Here is a 21,564-nt window from a genome sequence, read left to right as displayed (position 1 = left end):
ATTGTATCAATAAGTGTGTGCATTGGATATCTTTGTTAGTGTAATTATGAAAAATTTTATCAAATCATTATTGGCCACCGGCCAAAAACATTTTGTAAAATTTTTTGTGGGGAGCATGGGGGCTATGTAAGTAGGCTGTTTAGGCTTTCTTTATGTAAGTTTGCTGTTTATGTTTTGCTGTTTAGGCTTTCTTTATGTAAGTTTGCTGTTTATGTTTTTTATTGGCAACGTTACATAGCACTCTGTACGAAAATCACTGGCTGTGCTGTGTGCAGTATGTGGCTAGTTTGCATTGTTGTCTGCCATTGTTGTCATGAACTGCTATAGCTGGATGCGAACAGCGCGTAGCGCTGGTCAGTTGGAGGTGAGCCGCCAGCAGTGGTGGACGTGGGGAGAGAGATGGCGGAGTTTTGATAATCTGTAAGACTGAATGTCAATTATGAATATTAAGGTAAATACATTGTTTGTTCTCTATTAATATCTTTCATTTGCTAACTATCCCTATCAGTAGTTAGTACCTTCAGTGGTTTGAATCTTTTATTTAGCTGGCAGTAGTGGCGCTCGCTGTTTTGCAGTAGCTTGAGTAGCGAAGATTTTTGTGAGGTAAGTGATTTGTAAAAGGTATAGGTTAAAGTTAGTCAGGGCCATTGTTTTGTAGGGGTTATTGAAAGTCAGATTGCGTTGCGCTAAATAATATTGTGTGTCAGGTTAAGCACAGGCTTGTATAATTGTTCTAAGTGGACGTTTCACATGTAAAATTGTTCAAAGGGGACGTTTCAATGGAGTCGCCACAGCAGCCAAACATTTTATGGAGGACTTTTGATGAGAGAGCGCTAGAATCAGCTCTCCTTAAACGAAATGTGTTTTGGAAGTATGTTTATGATACTTTCATGGTGTGTCCTTAGGGAGAAGATATATTAATGAAGTTTCTACATCACATAAACTCCATTCTTAAGAAAATCGATTGCACTATGAAAATGGAAAAAGGTTGTAATCTGCGATTTGTTGACGTTTCCGTTAGATGGAAGAATAATGGCTCTCTGGGTCATTCAGTTAATCATAAGCCTACTCAAACTTAAAACACCTGTCCCATGAGCGTGCTTAAAGCAATCGCACACAGATCTCAAACCGTCTCAGATCGTTGGCCTATAGAGCTCGCCCATCTACTGACGACGTTCAGAGAAAATAGATATTCCACCCAACGAATTAACAATACACCATCAGTTAAAACCGAAAACCAGGAAGTGGATAAAAAGGAAAGCACTGTTACAAGTACTCTGGCCTGTCTTCCCTTTCTTGGCAATCTTTCCTTCAAAATAACCAGAATCAACCGGCAGTTTAATGTTCAAGGGGTTTTTCGCACACTAAGACTGCAGCCTTTCTGGGCTCAGTGAAGGATAATTTGTTACTATGGGGGGTTAAACTTCACAAAATAGCTTACCAGTGTGATATGGCTTACATAGGTCAGATGAAGAGCACCGTGGAAAAAGGCTGCACCGAACATTAACGCCGCATGCACCATTTGCAACCAACTCTGCTGTTGTGAATATTGTATCTCCATCGGACATTCAATGGCGTGCGATAAAAATAATTTTTACCACAACAACCTTTTTTGGGAGTTCATTATTAAATAATACATGGAAATGGGAAAAGGGGAAAACTGATGAACTTTGATGACGGGTACCAGTTGGATGTGTGGAACCACTTATTGCTCTAAATGAACACGAGAAAGTACACCTATGGTCACGGTGAGTGGCAAATCTAAACCCCGTAATCCCACTAGCGACGGCGCTGCCAGGCGGATAGTGTGATAAGGTAACAGAAGATGTGATGCTTGCCATGAATGCACAAAGGCCGACTACCTTGTGCTTCTTAGACTCCAACAAAGGCTTTGACACTGTCGACTTCGACGTTTAACTTGCCAAACTCGGCAGCCTAAATTTGTCGCCAAATGCAGAGTAATGGTTTCACTCATACTTGACGTCTCGTCAGCAACGTGGCAGCAAACACCAAACGCAGGCTGACGACCTCCAATTGTATCTCAGTACAAAGCTGTCGAGAACTTCAATAGTGACCTGTGTGCACTATCAAAACGGGCGCAGGATACAGGGCTATAGCTCAATCCATCCAAAACCCAAGCAGTACACTTTGGTCATTCTAGCCTAATTAGTCCGAATTACCGGGAATCCTTAACCCTAAATGAGACAAATATCGACTTCTCTTCTTCAGCAAAGGATCTAAGTGTAATAATGAATGTAAATCTAAACTGGACTGAGCACGTAACTGCAATGTGCAAATCAAGCTGTCAGTATCTCTCCATGTGTTGCAAAAACATTAAAAACATCTCTTCCCCCTTGACCTGAAACAGAAACTTGTACAAACGCTTCCACTTCCAATTACTGATTACTGAGGTATTTTCCAGGAAGGCCTGTCTCAGGAATGCTCACGAACCGCCTCCCCTGCACTTAGTTGACTAAGGGTCCTTTTAGCCAGTAATTGATAGTGTGGTTGACGCAACATCCGCCCTAGTTTGGTTTGAGTTGCGAGACGAAACAGCAGCTGCAACTTCGTCACCGTCGCGAACGCTTCTTGCTACGGGCATTTTCACTTTAGTGGAAGAAGTCTAGTTATTCGGCACCATGAACAGAATGCAGCCACGTCACTCGCATGCCGTCGCCATTCCGTTCACTCGGTGCTACGACCGTAAAGTAATGCCACCAGCCATGTCGTGAGACAGAGTGGAATCTCCCTTCTTTGTCACCTTGATTTGATCTCTATTGGTCCGTACTCTCTCCAGTTTGATCATACTTCTGTGTATTCGGCTATGGCTTCAATGCACGTGCTCTGTGTAGTTTCTTCCTTTAGAGCCATCAGCGGTTTGATGCGGTCCGCCACGAATTCCTCTCCTGTGCCAACCTCTTCATCTCTGAGCAGCATTTGGAACCCACTCCCTGAATTATTTGCTGGATGTATTCCAATTTCTGTCTTCCTCTACAATTTTCGCCTCTACAGCTCCCTCCACTACGATGGAAGTCATTCCTTGAAGTCTTAACAGCTGTCCTATCATCCGGTCAGGCCATCAGTCCCCTATAACTTAGAACTACTTAAACCTAACTAACCTAAGGACATCACACAACACTCAGTCATCACGAGGCAGAGAAAATCCCTGACCCCGCCGGGAATCGAACCCGGGAACCCGGGCGCGGGAAGCGAGAATGGTACAGCACGACCACGAGCTGCGGACAGTCGATTTATCTTGGGCAGGAATGTCCTTTTTGACATTGCTAGTCTGGTTTTGATTTCCTCTTCGCTCCGCCCTTCCGTTGGTTATTTTGCTGCCTAGGAGTACAATTCCTAAACCTCATCTAATTCGTGACCATCAGTCCGGATGTTGAGTTTCTCGTTGTTCTCATTCGCGCTACTTCGCATTACTTTCGTCTCTCTTCGATTTACTCTCAATTCATATTCTGTATTCATTAGACTGTTCATTCCATTCAGAAGATCATTCCATTCACTTTCATTCAGGATAGCAATGTCATCAGCGAAGCGTGCCATTAATATCTTTCACCTTGAATTTTTATTCCACTCCTAAACCTTTCCTTCATTTCCATCATTGCTTCATCGATGTACAGATTGAACAGTAGGGGCGAAAGACTACTTCCCTATCTTACGCCGTGTTTAATCCGAGCACTTGGTTTTTGGTCGTCCCTATTGGCTCTTGTACATAATATGTATTACCCGTCTCTCCATATAGCTTACCCTATTTTTCTCAGAATTTCGGACATCTTGCACCATTTTACACTGTCGAACGCTTTTTCTAAGTCGACAAATCCTATGAACAAATCCTATGTCTTGATTTTTCTTTAGTCTTGCTTCCATTATCAACCGCAACGTCAGAATTGCCTCTCTGGTGCCTTTACCTTTCCTAAAGCCAAACTGATCGTTATCTAACATACCCTCAATTTTCTCTTCCTTTCTTCTGTTAAGGCGACTATTCACGGTAATCGGGAAATTCGGATTCCAGTGCCGGTCCGACATAAATTTTCACCTGTTACAATTGATACATTTCAATGCCCAGATGCGGCTAACGTCAGTGAAACCTTTGAGCAGTTTCAGTTTGTCTCATTGAGCATTTCTTTCAGTTATCCTGTGTATTATACTGCAGCAGGTTTTTCTAAGTATGGTCCAAGTTTCATCGATGTTTGTTCCTTGGCAGTAACACATAATTCGAAAGTCACTTTCGTCCTCAAGTTTATCGTTGCATAAAGTTAGCGAAGGCTGCCCTAGGCTAAATATTGTAAAAATTTCGCTTCATGTTATTTCAGAATACATCAACATTTTTGTCACTCCTTATTTCTTATTATATTTATGATATCTTCCCATGTTTGCCACTATTCAAACAAATCGGGGAGCCTCTGTAAGTACACTGATGCGCAAAACTGGAAGCCGAAAGTAACTTTCTTATGACGCGTTACTGCCATGTAACATAGCTCGATGAAACTTGGAACATACTTAGAAAAAACTGCTGCAGTATAATACACAGGATAACTGAAAGAAATGCTCAGTAAGGCGAACAGAAAAGTGCTCAAATGTTTCACTGGACACTGAAATGTATTGGTCTAACAATTGAAAATTTATGTCGGACCGGTACTCGAATCTGGATTTCCCGTCTAGCGCGAGTAGTCGCCATAACCGCCTCGGATATCCGAGCACGCTTCTCATTCGGCCCGCATACCCAGACTTCCACACACAGCTTACGTAGCATCATCTAACCATGAACCCCCTCGTAGATTCCTGGTTCCTGCAAGACATCGTGACTGATATTCATCCGCACTGAAAGCAAGGATCATTCACTAGTTGTCGTCACCTGATATATATATATGATACATTTATTCAAGGATAATACAGGATGTACATAAAGTACTGTAACACTTTCAATTATTTATTGCACAAGAACCAAACATTGTACAGATGTCATACATATGTCATTTTGAAGAGAAACCCTGAAAGTTTTTTTTCGTGTATACCGCCAGAGCGTAGTTTGGTAATTTGCCGATAGTCAGCGTTAGTCGCAAACATGGCGAGTTCAGGTGCGAAGTTCGACAAAAAAGTGTACTACAGCTGTTCAACGGCTGTTTTGTACCCGGCAAAGAGGAGCTGACGTCCCAGTGGGAGTGAAGTGAATGTGGAGCGCGCACGAGAGACATTCATAAGGAGTTCAAACAAACTGGTGCGTCATGCATCCCGTGAACTCGAAATGGCTCCAATGACAGTGTGTTAAGTCCTGCGACAGAAGCTGTCTATGAAACCATTCAAATTGGAGCTAGTGCAGAAGCTCAATGACGACGACAAAGACAAGCGTTTTGAGTTTTGTTCGCAGTTGCAACAATTGAATGAGGATGGGGCTGGCACGGTTGATCGCTTAATTTTTACCGACGAAGAAACTTTTCACACTAATTGGAAAGTGAAAAGGGGTACAAAGCATCCATACGAGTGCATTGAGTTTGAGAGCGATTCCCCAAAGGTAAATGTTTTTTGTGCCTTGTCACGTCGAAAACAGTACGGCCGATTCTTCTTCGTCTAGAGTACTGTCAATGGGTATTCCTACTTTGAATGTTGCACCAATGGCTGATGCCTCAAAAGCAATTGGACTCTCCATTCATCTTTCAGCATTATGGGGCTCCACCCCATTTTCATCGTGAAGTTCGTGGGTACCTGAACACGGAGCTGCCACATCGATGGATTGGCCGTGCTACAGAAGGGGACAGCTGTTTCATGAAATGGCCTCCCCGATCACCAGATCTCACTCCGTGTGACTTTCTTCTGTGGGGACGCATTACAGATCTGGTGTATGTACCGCCTCTACCACATGATGTAGCAGAGCTCAGGGAGGGAATTCAGCGACTGTCATGGCCGACGATGCCATGCTGGGACGGGTATGGCAAGAATTCGATTACCGTATTGACGTCTGCCGAGTCACTCATGGTTCGCATATGGAACGTTTATAAAAAAAATCAGAGTTACTTTCAGTGTAAATATCACAATAACTATGACCATTAACGAAATGATGGGCACATCATCATGAACCTGACATATGAACCTATAAGTAAAGCAAAAATGAATTCTTTTTACAGAATAGTTTCTGTAAAATGTTTTGAGAAAGATTGCAGGTTGCGCGACGCGATTCTGCCATCGCTGACCGGCCGAAAGGTGGAAAACGCTTATCGGTGTTCCCTTCCAAACAAGACCTCGCCCAGCGCTTCGGACGAAAACTGGTCATTACGCATCAGCCACCGTATCCTACACGAGCTATATCAAGCTATCCACTTGATAGCCGCCAGCATAAGCTCAGATCCGCAGTGCACCGGTACACATTTGACGCGTAAAACCTCTCTTGAAATTGTCTCGAAGTTGCCTAAGTAGTACGCCTTAGCACTTGCACTTTATGTTCTCCTAATGAACTACTAAAACTGACCAAAGTCTGAAGGAAATCCGTAATCCAAGCGTCGTGGCCTCGCCTTGTGAACTTATGTGATCCTTCCATTGCCTGTTCCTATAAATTGTAACAGGTTTTTTTATGCGTTGACTGATTCAACTGTGACTCATTGATATTGTAGCAGGTGCGATGCCTAACACTTTAAAGGGTGTGTCGTAATTATTAGGAAAAATGACAAAGGTTGAAAGTTCACGCTACTAGCAGCAGAAACGTCCCAGTAAATATAGATCGTATACGGAATAAAAACAACCACCAGTTGCGAAAGGCAGTAGTGAAAAGCTCTTGACCTAGGTTTCAACCCCTATAAATGGACCTTCTTGAGAAGTCTTATTACGTTTTACATGCTGATCATGATGTGCCGCCAATAGGCTTGGTCATAATTAAGCATGATTAGTATTTAAAACGTAATAAGACTTCTGAAGAAGGCCCAATAATATGGACTGAAAACTAGGTCAAGAGCTTTTGACTATTACCTTCCGCAACTGGTGGCTGTTTTTATTCCATATATTACATTTGCAGGTCCGAATCCTCCCTCGGGCATGGATGTGTGTGATGTCCTTAGGTTAGTTACGTTTAATTAGTTCTAAGTTCTAGGAGACTGATGACCTCAGAAGTCGCATAGTGCTCAGAGCCATTTATTACATTTGCACATTTTCTGCTGCAGCCACGCTTAAGATTCTACACCTGCGTCTGTGAAACAATTAAGTGTGATTACGTGCTACCACTGACTTCAGTGTGAAATACTGTTCTAGGCAGTTCAATTTTACTGGAAGTATAATGTTTACGATCAACGCCCCATATAAATGGGCTCAAATTTCAACCATTGCCAATCATAACAAGAAATTCAGTACTGCTTCCTCAGGCTGAATGTTAGAATTCATCAAATATCTTCTTTTCAATGTGACGATGACTTTCTTTAATGAACTGCAACACTGAAGTTAAAACAGGGCGTCTGGATACTACTGAATGCATCCAAATGACACGAACGTCAGGACTAAGAGAATCTGAGAAATCAGACACAGATCCTACACAGAATAATGCGCCCAAAGATCGTTGAGCGACAACAGAGATTACGAAGAAGGGAAGGACTGTACCAGGATTATGAAAGATTAATCGAATCAGTTAGAAAAGCAAGAATAAAATTTTACAGACATCTCCTTACCTTGGATAGGAAGAGGATGAGAAAACAGATTTGTGTTTTACCTAAAGCAGACCTAAGGTTACCGACGAATGGTTCCGGGAAGTGAGAGAGAATCTTGGACGGTCTGCATTAAATCGAGATTTCACAAGGAACCCCTTGAGTGCAAGGTCGCAAAAGGCCAATGATGTTTACAGCATTCGACGTCCATATAGTGTCTACCAAGCAACCACCATATTGGCTGCTAATGCCAACGCGGGGCGGGACTGGAGGCATCCAACGGTGAGCACAACATGAGGCTATGAAGCGTAGCTGAACTGCTTGGTCGACAAGTAACTCACAACAACGTTACAAAATGGTTCAAATGGCTCGTAGCGGTCGCGCGGTTCCAGACTGAAGCGCCTAGAACCGCTAGGCCACACCGGCCGGCAACAATGTTAAAATGCTGGTGGTATTGATAGAAAGCTGAGCAATGGCAACAATAAACAAAGTGAACATTGCATCATATCTACAACCATTGCCGAAGTTGACACTTCGTTAGAAGGCAACCAAAGGAATTTGCAGAGTGAGAAAGAAGCTGCAGATGAAGTTTTAGCGTTTCTGCAAGATGAGTCAGTGGAATGTGTGGTATTGTATACGCTGGACTGTGTGGACAATGTATATGAGGAGTACAATGATGACTACAGTGCTTAACAAGTGAAAGTGATACTGAAACAGTGTTGAGCCATGTAGTTCTTCATAGTTGTCAGACAGTGAGCCACAAACCCCGTTTCCAGTGGAACGTAGTGAAGGGCAACCGTTGCCCAAGGAGCAGGTGCTAAACATAATTACGTAAATCGGAAATTATCCGCAGCATAGTAAAAAATAAATCACGAACTGATTTCGAATAAGTCCTCAGCAATATGGCCGTGTAACGCATAAGAAAAACTACAGATATTCAAGGGAGGACAAGCGCACTAGTCACAAAGACTAATGTTCGCGCGTTTTGAGGATGCTTGATACAATTTACAGATTGAGCATGATAGAGACCTACTACGTTATGCACATCAAATAGCGCGTGAAATATATTACAGTGATTTCAAGGCAAGCCGTGGTTGGCTGCAGAACTTCAGACAGTGGTACAGAATTGGAAGACAAAAGACAATGAAATTTCAAACAAAGCGTCTCCTTGACGCACAGTAAACTGCGAAATCGGCTCCAAAATTTGTAGATGAAATAAAGAAACTTGACCAGTTGTTCAGTAAGAAATTTATTTTCGCCGGCCGGAATGGCCGTGCGGTTCTAGGCGCTACAGTCTGGAACCGAGCGACCGCTACGGTCGCAGGTTCGAATCATGCCTCGGGCATGGATGTGTGTGATGTCCTTAGGTTAGTTAGGTTTAATTAGTTCTATGTTCTAGGCGACTGATGACCTCTGAAGTTAAGTCGCATAGTGCTCAGAGCCATTTGAACCATTTGAATTTATGGTGAAACAAACCAACAAGGATCTTAAATCCTATTTAACCAAGGGGAGTGCTCCAGGTTCTCAGCCAAAAATGTCATACTATTTCCCTGGGAGTGTACGGCAATACCTTGACGACCTATCCAAAATGCTTTTTCCATATCCACGTTACCTATCACGACACAATTTGCTACGTCTTATTATTTAGATGCGTTTCTTCATTTATAGATAGGTTGTTAAGGTATTGCAGTACACTCCAAGGGAAATAGTATGACATTTTCGGCTGAGAACTTGGAGCACTGCCCGTGGTTAAGTAGGATTTGAGATCCTTGTTGGTTTCTTTCACTATGACAGGGCCGACCAGTTAAGTGATGTAAAGGATACCAAATCATATCTCTTCATTTCGAATTGCTGTATAACCTAGACCCACAAGGCATTTCTGAATATTCTCAGGGAGCTCTTTGCATACTGTTTTTCTCTTACTACGTCATCTGCCGTTTGGTTTTGCTCCAAGTTGCATTTTTGAAGCCGTAGCAGCTAATTACATCACCAGTTGAGATACTACCTAGGCCGTAAATTTGCGTATTATTGTACTTCATAGATTACAGCGTGACATTTTACTTTAAATGAAGGTAGGTCGTCATGGGTTTCCTCCACTGTAAGTATTATATTGGATTTTACTTTTAAAAAACGAATTTAAAAGGTGACAAGCTTTGTTCAACGGAGCTCCTGGTTGTGTACTGTCTAGTTCTGATTTTTTAATGTTTTTGCATGTTCCCTTGTAAATCTCTTCAAATGGCTCTGAGCACTATGAGACTTAACATCTGAGGTCATCAGTCCCCCAGAACGTAGAACTACTTAAACCTAACTAACCTAAAGACATGACACATATCCGTGACCGAGGCAGGATTCGAACCTGCAACCGTGGCGGTCGGGCGGTTCTAGACTGAAGCGCCTAGAACCGCACGGCCACATACGCCGGCTGTAAATCTGTGGTGTTACATAAAATGACTAGCAAATATCTAGACGTGTTTTATTCTATTGTGCTGTATGTGCACAGAGATTTGGTTTAAAGCCACTACTTTCATTTCGTAGCTGTAAGCGCTTTCATGATTACCCGTCGCTTTCTGGAAGCTTGTTTTATACACCCTGATGTACACTACATGTAAACTCTTATTATATCGCATAGTGGAATGACGAAACTGATAGTCAAAATAAAATAAAGTACATCTCAGTTACAAGGCTATTGGCGAATTTCATTAACGTTGACAGATATGAACACATTTGAAGGCGTTGTGTGCAGCGTTCAGTAGAGGAACAGTTTGTGTGATGACAATGCATCGCGTCATAAATCAGCATCTGTAAGGGAATGGATTGCTCACAACAGCATCCTGAAACCGACTGACCTGACCTCAGACCGGATAAGGTAGAACATTGACTTCGACCCAGACACTCGTAGTACTTCTTGAGAGGCCGGCCGCGGTGGTCTAGCGGTTCTAGGCGCGCAGTCCGGAACCGCGCGACTGCTACGGTCGCAGGTTCGAATCCTGCCTCGGGCATGGATGTGTGTGATGTCCTTAGGTTAGTTAGGTTTAAGTAGTTCTAAGTTCTAGGGGACTGATGACCTCAGATGTTGAGTCCAATAGTGCTCAGAGCCATTTACTTCTTGAGGACAACAAAATGCGTAAGCAGTAGCGCGTACTTCTCAAGCGTTATTGAGGAAATCACAAGATAATTTCGGTCGTCGAATATATATTTGTGCGTGGCCATTTTAACCATGAAGCGGCTGCGGCCGAATGGTACCGGGACGGTAGCTCAGCGTGTTCGGTCACAGCGTTACCTACCCTTTATAATAATAATTAAAAAAAACTGAGCGAACGGATGAACGAACAAACTGAACGGGTGTCATCGGAGTTCCGCCCTCAACAAGTTCAGCGAACAATACAGAGCAAAAAAAATTTTTTTTTTTTTAAGTGTTTGGCGTTCAAGCCGCTGGATCTCTGGATCGAGTTCCGTTCGTCAGTTTTTTTTATTTTCAACAGTCATTTTCTTTACTATTTACATTACCATTGATATAATGGGAAAATACGTGTAACCGGATGAATTTTTATTAAATTTACAATGTTATTTGGCAGTCTACTAATTTTTATTATCACAAATAATGTAATATTCACAACTATCGACTAGTAAATGACCAAACGCATAAAGTGATACTGAAAATGTATGCTTGTCCGTGTCTTCAAAACTGTTCGTATTTAATCGAAAGAGAACGAGAAATTGCTTCTCGGAAGACGCTATTAAAATACACTCGATACTGCATAACCAATTATCAGCGCCGATTTTTAAGGAAATACTGCGTTATACATGGTTTGCTTCCAAACTATCGTCTGAAAGAGAGGTTTTTGAAAATGTTAACGAAGTTTGTTTTTCCACGGAAAACGTCAAAGGACCTTGCGTATGCGGAAACATAGCATTTATTCAATGCATCTGGTGCCGTTTAACTTTATGTTTGCCATGTTTTTACGAAAAATACCATCCTGCAACTTGTAATATCGAAAGTGACGATTAATTGTACGTCTTTCGAAAGCCGTCTGTGCCGGTCAAAACTTGGAGGCTCCTTCCATGTATAAGGGATTTCTCAAATCACGCACAAGCATACATTTTCAGTATCACTTTATGCGTTTGGTCGTTTACTAGTCGATAGTTTTGAATATTACATTATTTGTGATAATAAAAATTAGTAGACTGCCAAATAACATTGTAAATTTAATGAAAGTTCATCCGATTATACGTATTTTCCCCATTACATCAACTGTAATATAAATAATAAAGAAAATAAATGTGTTGAAAATAAAAAAGGACTGACGAACGGAACTCGATCCAGCGATTCAGCGGCTTGAACGCCGAACTTTTTTTTTTTTTTTAAAAAAAGAACCTTTGTTCTATATTGTTCGTTGAATTTGTTCAGGGCGGACGTCCGATGACACCCGTACAGTTTGTTCGTTCATGCGTTCGCTCAGTTTTTTTTATTATAAAGGGTAGCTAACGCTCTGACCAAACACGCTTTTTTTAAAAAAAAAAATCTCATTTTATTCGCTTTTGTTCGTTGCGTCTGCTCGGTGCGGACGTCGTAATACATCCGTTTAAGTTCGTTGATGATCGATTAACTCAGGTTTTTTTTATTACAGAGGGCGCGTAACCCTCTGACCGAACACGCTTTTTTTCATTTTGTTTGATATAGTTCGTTGCGTTTGGTCTGGGCGGACGTCACAAGACATTCGTTCAAGTTGATCGTTGATTCCATGACTCAGTTTTTTTATTACAGAGAGCACGCAGCCCTCTTTTTTTTTTAATCTCATTTTGTTCGTTTTTCTTCGTTGAATCTGATCGGAGCGGATGTCCTAAGACACCCTTTTAAGTCGTTGGTGATCTATTAACTCAGTTTTTTTTTATTACAGAGGGCAGCTAACCCTCTGACCGAACACGCTGAGCTACCGTGCAGGCGCCGTCCGAAGTGGCCGTGCGGTTAAAGGCGCTGCAGTCTGGAACCGCAAGACCGCTACGGTCGCAGGTTCGAATCCTGCCTCGGGCATGGATGTTTGTGATGTCATTAGGTTAGTTAGGTTTAACTAGTTCTAAGATCTAGGGGACTAATGACCTCAGTAGTTGAGTCCCATAGTGCTCAGAGCCATTTGAACCTACCGTGTAGGCATCACACTGAGCTACTGTGCCGGCACCATTCGGCCGCAGCCGCTTCATGGTTAAAATAGCCACGCCCAAATATACAGGGTGTCACAGCTATCTTGTCCACCCAAAATATCTCTGGAACAATAACAGCTATTGAAAAACGACTTTCACCGGTATCAATGTAGGGCTGGGGCCCATGAATGTACATATTTGGAAACATTCTAAAACGAAAGCATATGTGTTTTTTAACACAAACTTATGTTTTTTTAAATGGAACTCCTATATTTTTTCTTCAGCAATCCACAGCATGACAAAGCACATACACAATGGCGTTGATTGCATCGCAATATTCCCATTACATCCCGAGATATTGAGACGCGAAGTTGACGCTTGAAACACCCGACATGCGCTGCTAGCGCACGTCCTGAGTCCCAGGCGTTAACCCCATGCTGCCAGTAATCGCGATGTGATTGACATGTCTAATCAAACCTCCATACTTATCAAGAGGTCCGAAACGAATAATACGGTCTGCTGCGATTACTGGCAGCATGGGGTTCACGCCTGAGCCTCAGGACGTGCGCTAGCAGCGCATGTCGGGTGTTTCAAGCGTCAACTTCGCGTCTCAATATCTCGGGATGTAATGGGAATATTGCGATGCAATCAACGCCATTGTGTATGTGCTTTGTCATGCTGTGGATTGCTGAAGAAAAAATATAGGAGGTCCATTTAAAAAAACATAAGTTTGTGTAAAAAAACACGTATGCTTTCGTTTTAGAATGTTTCCAAATATGTACATTCATGGGCCCCAGCCCTACATTGATACCGGTGAAAGTCGTTTTCCAATAGCTGTTATTGTTCCAGAGATATTTTGGGTGGACAAGATAGCTGGGACATCCTGTATATTCGACGAACGAAATTACCTTGCGATTTTATCAATAACGCTTGAGAAGTACGCGCTACTGCTTACGCATTTTGTTGTCCTCAAGAAGTACTACGAGTGTACGAAGTTTGCAGGAAATCCGCGTTCCAAACGTCGTGGCCTGCCCTTGTGAGATTGTAAATCTAGCTGTGTATTAACTTTACTCAATTTGTGAAGGTGGCGGTGGTACTGACCTGCATGTTGCAGATCTTGTAGCGGACGGGTTCGCCCCGGCAGCCGGCGGCTGTCTCGCAGCGTCGCAGCTGGAAGGACGCGCCGCCGTCGCATGTCCTGGAGCAGGGCGACCACGCCGACCACGGCGACCAGCCGGCGTCCGGGCCCGCGCGACGCTGCACGGGCTGCTGCTGCTGGAACATACCACAGCGTCTTGCTCACTGCCTGCCCATAGTACACATCAGTACAGGAAGGCTAAACCGTGTGCGGGGCAGATATCGTAGAGTGCCACAGGGATCAGTTTTGGGCCTATACCCATCCAGCTGCCCAGAATTCTTCAGGGTTGTATGGCCGTGGTCCATGGAACTCTTCTATCCCTGACGTTTCGTCCAAAGCTACGTTGAACATCTTCGGAGGTGATCCTGGTTGCGATGAGTCGGGAAAACTCAGCACAACCAGGAGCACAACCGAAGATTTCCAACGTAGCTTTGGACGAAACGTCAGGGATAGAAGAATTCCATGGACCACGGCCATACAATACGGAAGAATTCTCGGCAGCTGAAACATCCGGTCGTGAAAGCCTTCATTGTACAATCCCCATTCCTTTCACCTACCAAATGAACCAAGCACAATGAAATGAAGTGATCCGATGGGTGGATTGCTGTGTGCCCACATCAAACATTTCAATTCAGTCTGCTTCCGTATGCAAAATCAGACACACAAAAAAAAGTTTTGCACCACCCCGGTTCCCAGGACTCCTGAAGATACACGTTGACTGTGTATCACAGAGACAGTCCCTTTCGCTGTGAAGAGATGTCACTAAACCCCCAAAGATGAGAACAACCATGCATGGGCAGCATCTATCAGACGGAGGGGGTACGACAGTCGATCAGTTCCAGTCATTCCACCAGGAAGGAGGTACACGGCTCGCATTGTCTGTAGTTCAACCATGTCTAGACGGTCAATACCGCAGTACGATCGCGTCCGCATTGTTACTTTGTGGCAGGAAGGGCCCTTAACAAGGGAAATGTCCAGGCGTCTCGGAATGAACCAAAGCGATGTTGCTCAGACAAGGAGGAGATACAGAGAGACAGGAATTGTCGATTACATGCCTCGCTCAGGCCGCCCAATGGATACTACTGCAGTGGATGACCGCTACCTACGGATTATGGCTCGGAGGAACCTTGACAGAAACTCCACCATGTTGAATAATGCTTTTCGTGCAGCCACAGGACGTCGTATTTTTTACGACTCAAACTGTGCGCAATAGGCTGCATGATGCGCATATTCACGACGTCCATGGCGAGGTCCATCTTTGCAACCACGACATCATGCAGCGTGGTACAGATGGGACCAACAACATGCCGAATGGACCGCTCAGGATTGGCAGCACGTTCGCTTCACCGATGAGTGTCGCATATGCCTTCAAACAGACAATCGTCGCAGACGTGTTTGGAGGCAACCCGGTCAGGCTGAACGCATTAGACACACTGTCCAGCGACTGCAGCAAGGTGGAGGTTCCCTGATGTTTCGAGGTGGCACTATGTGGAGGCCGACTTACGTCGCTGGTGGTCATGCAAGTTGCCGTAACGGCTGTACGATACGCGAATGACATTCTCCGACCGACTGTGCAACAATATCGGCAGCATATTGGTGAGGCATTCGTCTCCATGGTCGACATTCGCGCCCCCATCTTGCGCATCTTGTGAATGACTTCCTTCAGGATAACGACATCGCTTGACTTGTTCTCCAGACATGAACCCTCTCGTACGTGCCTGGGATAGATTGGAAAGGGCTGTTTATGGACGAGGTGACCCACCAACCACACTGAGGGATCTACGCCGAATCGCCGTTGACGAATGGGACAATCCGGACCAACACTACCTTGTGAACTTGTGGATAGTATGCCACGGCGAATACAGGCATGCATCAATACAAGAGGATGTGCTGCTGGATATCAGAGGTACCGCTATGTACAGCAGTCCGGACCACCAATTCTGAAAGTCTCGCTGTATGGCGGTACAACATGCAATGTGTGGTTTTTATGAGCAATAAAAATGGCGGAAATGATTTCTATGTTGACATCTGTTCCAATTTTCTGTACAGGTTCCGGAACTCTTGGAACCGACGTGATTCAAATCTGTTTTGATGTGTGTATATGGTACAGACACATCATGAACTGAATCCCACACGGATCGGATTTGGGTCCACACTTGTTCCTTATATTGGTACGCATGCGACAGTATGCGCTACCAATATGTTCTAAAACACCACTCATAAAAACGAGATTTTTCCGGGGCTCATACCTTGGGTTCTATTGTTGACAGAAAGTTAGGGTCAAGTGTTTTGGATAGTCTTGGACTAGGGATCATCTGTACACCCAAAGGAACCATCGTCTTACTTTAACTATACTACAGTACAGCATCAAAGATTGAATATTACACACATCCTCCTTCTTAGGCAAATGGAGCAAATCGTTTAGTTCTTTTTCAATTAGATTCGGTCTACCGTGGGACTTATGGAGGTAGCTCTTAGTTCGTGGGCTGCTCCTGAGAAAATACGAAAACAGCGATTTTCGCCATTCTTTCGCCATCAGCAGCGGATATTGCAAATAACTAACAGCAACAAAATATTCAAATTTTTCTCTAAGCATTGATCTCGAAGCGCCATTTTTCCTTTCTAAAAATCTTTATCCGTTGTTGAGAAACACCCCAAAGTCGCGGATTCCAAGACGACTTAGCACAGCAAATGGCTGTATCGTTTACGATATATTCCTAAGATTCCGATTTCTAACCAGCTCGAAAATTTTCTTTATCTCTTTATCTATTGCCGAGATACAAAGGTTCAAAGTTATCCTACTTGTACACGTAAAATACTCACGTAAAATCAGGTGTGAGCCGAAATCTAATTAAGAAATAACAGCAGCAAATTGCTCAAATTTTAATGGTATATCCTCTTGGCATTTATATGGAAATACCATCTTCCCGTTTTCAAATATCTTTATCTGTTATCAAGAAATATCGCAAAAAACATGGTGTTTGGGTACCAAAACCGAGCCAAGGATTTCAAGACGACTAAACACTGCTGAAAGTTTTTACAATGTAATCCTAAGATCCCGATTTCGAACAACCTTGAGAATTTTATTGATATAGTTATGCTATCGAAAGACAAATGTTCAAAGTTACTCTACTTGTGCACATAAACCACGGACGTAAAATATGCTGTGAGGCGAAAACTTAGTTTACAAAGTGATGTAACACTAAGAAATATGCTAAAAAGTTTGTCCATTATTATCAGAATTCCTGGAACCCCATGTTGTAGTACTGAAGCATATGAAAGATTTTTGTGCACGCAAAATCCTGTCTGAGATGTAACATTAGTTTTGCGTTATTTCAATTTCACGTAAGGTATCCATATTTTACGGACCGACAAAGGTGTTCCCATATGAGTGTTATGCCCGTGGTAGCAGGAAAAAGAAGGGAACCAGCGAAAAAACGCTTCTATCGGAGCACAAAAAACGCGAATATGCTCCTGTTTAAAATACTCTGACTGGAAAATCGGGCACCAGCCGTCTCATTCTTTCTCAGCACCTTTAAAAATTTGAGCAAAAGTATTGACTTGCGAGTATATTTGCGGTTTTTATGCTGAGTGAGTAGGACACAGTGGCAGTGGGAAAGAGAGGGAAAAGGAATATGCACTGGAAGATAGTAGACAGTGGTTTTGGTATAGGAATAATGAAGGAAGTAATGCAGCTGGAGAGGAAGATACGGACACAGTGGCAGTGGAACTTAGTTGACAGTGATAGAACAGTGCAAGGAAGAGAGTGAAGGAGACAGTGGCAATGGGAGAGGAATAAAGAGAAGGAGAATGTGGGAGTAGATAAGAGTCAGTGATAATGAGAGACAGAGTACGAGAGAAATAGCGAAGCGAGAAGAGACAGCAGTAGTGGGAAGGAATGGATGACATAATAGCGACGAGAGAAGGTGAGAGGGAGACTGTGACAGTGAGAGGAGCTAATAGTAGTAGGACAGAACGAAGGACACTGTGGTTGTGAGACAGCAGACTATGAAGGAGAGAGACAAAGAGATAATGACAACGAGTTGGGCTGAATGAGTGAGTTAGATTGGGCAAGTGCGACAGGACGGGTACGATCGTTGCAGCGCTGGACTGGACTAGCGGGTGTAAGCGAGTTACAGTCAGGAGAGCTTGTGGGAGCACGAGATGAATTACACATTAAAAGGAATGTGAGCAGAACAGTTGCATTTAAGCAGACGAATTGGAGTCAGTTACTGTGAGCTATCTTTTGAAGAAATTTGTTTTGGGAACACGAAAGACATCTAAAATGTTTCTTATAATTAATAATAAACAAAAATAGCGCCTACTTCAGTGTAATTTTTTCGTTTATTTTTGATCTTCTAGAGAGTACGTGAGAAAATTCAGTTCCTCCTAATTTGATCTTTCCTTTTCCTCCAACATTCTTTCATCATTTTTTCTTTCTTCAAACCTCTTCAGACGTAATGTTCTCTTATTGCTTCTGTTTCGGAATCCTTCTGAAAACAACTCTCTATTTTATTTTTTTACATATTCTTGTTTATATGAGTTACAGAATTCCCGTCTCCCCTCCCTGGAACAGCTTACATCAATTTTACGTGTAGAGCAGTAGAGCAGAACGTGGGAAGTTACAGGTGGAAAACTGTAGGAGTAGACGCAGATTGCAGGATACAAGTCAGTTTACCTATAACGTTTGGTGTAAATGGTAGGGAGCGGTGGAGGATCGAACTCGAAACTGACGGGTTGACGATTTACTAATACTTACCTACGTGCAATCCAGTAATGTTTCTTCGTAATTAAAAAAAGAACGAAATAGATCGGATGATTATATATGACGGTAGTGTCTGTTCCCGAAAGAACAGTTACCGTGGATGACCATGCAGCTTTGCTAGAAATGAAATGATAATTAAATGGATGTTGAAAGCTGCATGGTCATCCACGGTAACTGTTCTTTCGGGAACAGATACTACCGTCATATATAGTTAAAATATGGCTTCCCGGTCATTGACCTTCTTGTGCGAAAGCACACGCTATGCCCGAACTCGTACGGGACTTGGTAGATTAATCTGCCACGAGTAATGAGTATGATGGGCAAACATCTATTAGGCGCACCACGAATGTAGTGGTGTGGACATGTTGGGAATGTGGATCTCACGGGGAGCGTGCAAGGGATAAGTCCCTGCAGACGCACTATCCACTGTGCCCGCGGTGGCTCAAATGGATAGAGCGTCTGCCATGTAAGCAGGAGATCCCGGGTTCGAGTCCCGGTCGGGGCACACATTTTCAACATGTCCCCAATGAAGTACAGCAACGCCTGTTTGCAGCTAAGGCGTCCATTTAATTATCATTTCAGATCGGATGATCACTAATAAAGAAGACAGCCTCCCCTAATTAAAAATAGAACGAAAGAGATCGTACGATCACTAATAGCAAGGAGCACCTCTCCTGTTACCAATTATATACCAGCAGAGTGTCATAATTAAAAATGTTTCAGTTTCAGTAAACTGGGAGAAAAACACGGTACAACACCTCGTCAATTCGGCAAAAACTGAGCGCCTAATGAACGCTGCTATCACGGCTGTGGGAGCCACCCTACCGTGTAAACGACATTTTGGCCGCTTTTTGCTCCGACCAGCCCCCGCTGCGCATTTTTAACTTATTTCCGTTTTTTATCAGGGGTCATTCAGAAATTCAGAGCTAATCACGTTACGTTGCACGATGCTGTTTCAGTTTTCTCTCGTGCCCGTGAAGACAGACCGCTTTAATTAAGGTGAGCCGGAACGCACTTCGCTAGTAATTCACGAGCCAATCAGCGAGAGGCTCACTGCGTTGCGCTTAATAAAGGGCTGCAATCCGTGTGTGTGTGTGTGTGTGTGTGTGTGTGTGTGTGTGTGTGTGTGTGAGAGAGAGAGAGAGAGAGAGAGAGCGGGTGTGCGCACTTGTAGTATGCCATGGTGATATTGCAGCACAACACTGCAGCTCTCGGAATCAGCTTTGCATGGAGCACCTGAACACATCTGCCGGAACGCCAGATCCGCATATCTAGAGGCACTCAGTCATGAACTGGGAAACCGACGTCTATGCATACTATGTTGCCGTAAATCTTGACACATTCAGCTTCCAGATTCCAGTCTGTTATTATAAATCACGATCTGGGCGACTGTTAATGTAACTTGCACATTAAATCGTCTCGTAGAAGCTCAGTGGCCTGGTTATATCTGTATGTAAGGATAAAAATCCCGCAACAGAAGTGAACTGAATGTGCTTTTCTATGCCCTCAGATCCAAAATCAGTAAAGTCTTCAAATTAGCTAAAAGTGCTTCAGTTTTTACGGCGGACACTGTGGCGTGTTTGGAACCAATCAGTTTATGTCTTCTTTCGTGTTAAAGATACACTACTGGCCATTAAAATTGCTACACCACGAAGATGACGTGCTACAGACGTGAAATTTAACCGACAATACGAAGATGCTGTGATATGCAAATGATTAGCTTTTCACAGCATTCACACAAGGTTGGCGCCGGTGGCGACACCTACAACTTGCTGACTTGAGGAAAGTTTCCAACCGATTTCTTATACACAAACAGCAGTTGACCGGCGTTGCCTGGTGAAACGATGTTGTGATGCCTCGTGTAAGAAGGAGAAATGCGTACCATCACGTTTCCGACTTTGATAAAGGTCGGAATGTAGCCTATCGCGATTGCGATTTATCGTATCGCCACACTGCCGCTCGCATTGGGCGAGATCCGATGACTGTTAGCAGAACATGGAATCGGTAGGTTCAGGAGGGTAATACGGAACGCCGTGCTGGATCCCAATGGCCCCGTATCACTAGTAGTCGAGATGACAAGCATTTTATACGCATGGCTGTAACGGATCGTGCAGCCACGTCTCGATCCCTGAGTCAACAGATGGGGACGTTTGCAAGACAAAAAACATCTAGACGAACAGTTCGGCGACGTTTGCAGCAGCATGGACTATCAGCTCGGAGACCATGGCTGCGGTTACCCTCGACGCTGCATCAGAGACAGGAGCGCCTACGATGGTGTACTCAACGACGAAACTGGGTGCACGAATGGCAAAACGTCATTTTTTCGGACGAATCCAGGTTCTGTTTACAGCATCATGATGGTCGCATCCGTGTTTGGCGACATCGCGGTGAACGCACATTGGAAGCGTGTATTAGTCATCGCCATGCTGGCGTATCATCCGGCGTGATGGTATGGGGTGCCATTGGTTACACGTCTCGGTCACCTCTTGGTCGCATTGACGGCACTTTGAACAGTGGACGTTACATTTCAGATGTGTTACGACCCGTGGCTCTACACTTAATTCGATCCCTGCGAAACCATACATTTCAGCAGGATAATGCACGACCGCATGTTGCAGGTCCTATACGGGCCTTTCTGGATACAGAAAATGTTCGACTGCTGCCCTGGACAGCACATTCTCCAGATCTCTCACCAATTGAAAACGTCTGGTCAATGGTAGCCGATCAATTGGCTCGTCACAATACGCCAGTCACTACTCTTGATGAACTGTGGTATCGTGTTGAAGCTGCATGGGTAGCTAGCTGTACCTGTGCACGCCATCCAAGCTCTGTTTGACCCGCCCAGGCGTGTCAAGGCCGTTATCACGGCCTGAGGTGGTTGTTCTGGG

General features: G+C 43.7%; 1 protein-coding gene and 1 non-coding gene across 2 annotated transcripts in view; one reads left to right on the top strand and one right to left on the bottom strand.

Annotated features, from left to right (window-relative positions):
* The window catches only part of LOC126191540 (protein madd-4-like), a 502,815-nt gene that overhangs the window by 396,821 nt on the left and 84,430 nt on the right, over window positions 1-21,564 (bottom strand). Inside the window, exon 2 of the mRNA XM_049932445.1 lies at window positions 13,875-14,048. Within this exon, the coding sequence (XP_049788402.1) occupies window positions 13,875-14,048 (174 nt within the window). The remainder of the gene's footprint in view (window positions 1-13,874; window positions 14,049-21,564) is intronic.
* On the top strand, window positions 19,107-19,181 carry Trnat-ugu (transfer RNA threonine (anticodon UGU)). The gene has a single exon. It is a non-coding gene; the product is annotated as a tRNA-Thr (tRNA).

Source organism: Schistocerca cancellata, chromosome 6, assembly GCF_023864275.1.
Source record: "Schistocerca cancellata isolate TAMUIC-IGC-003103 chromosome 6, iqSchCanc2.1, whole genome shotgun sequence".
NCBI lineage: Eukaryota > Metazoa > Arthropoda > Insecta > Orthoptera > Acrididae > Schistocerca > Schistocerca cancellata.
This window is presented reverse-complemented; position numbering and strand designations above follow the sequence as displayed.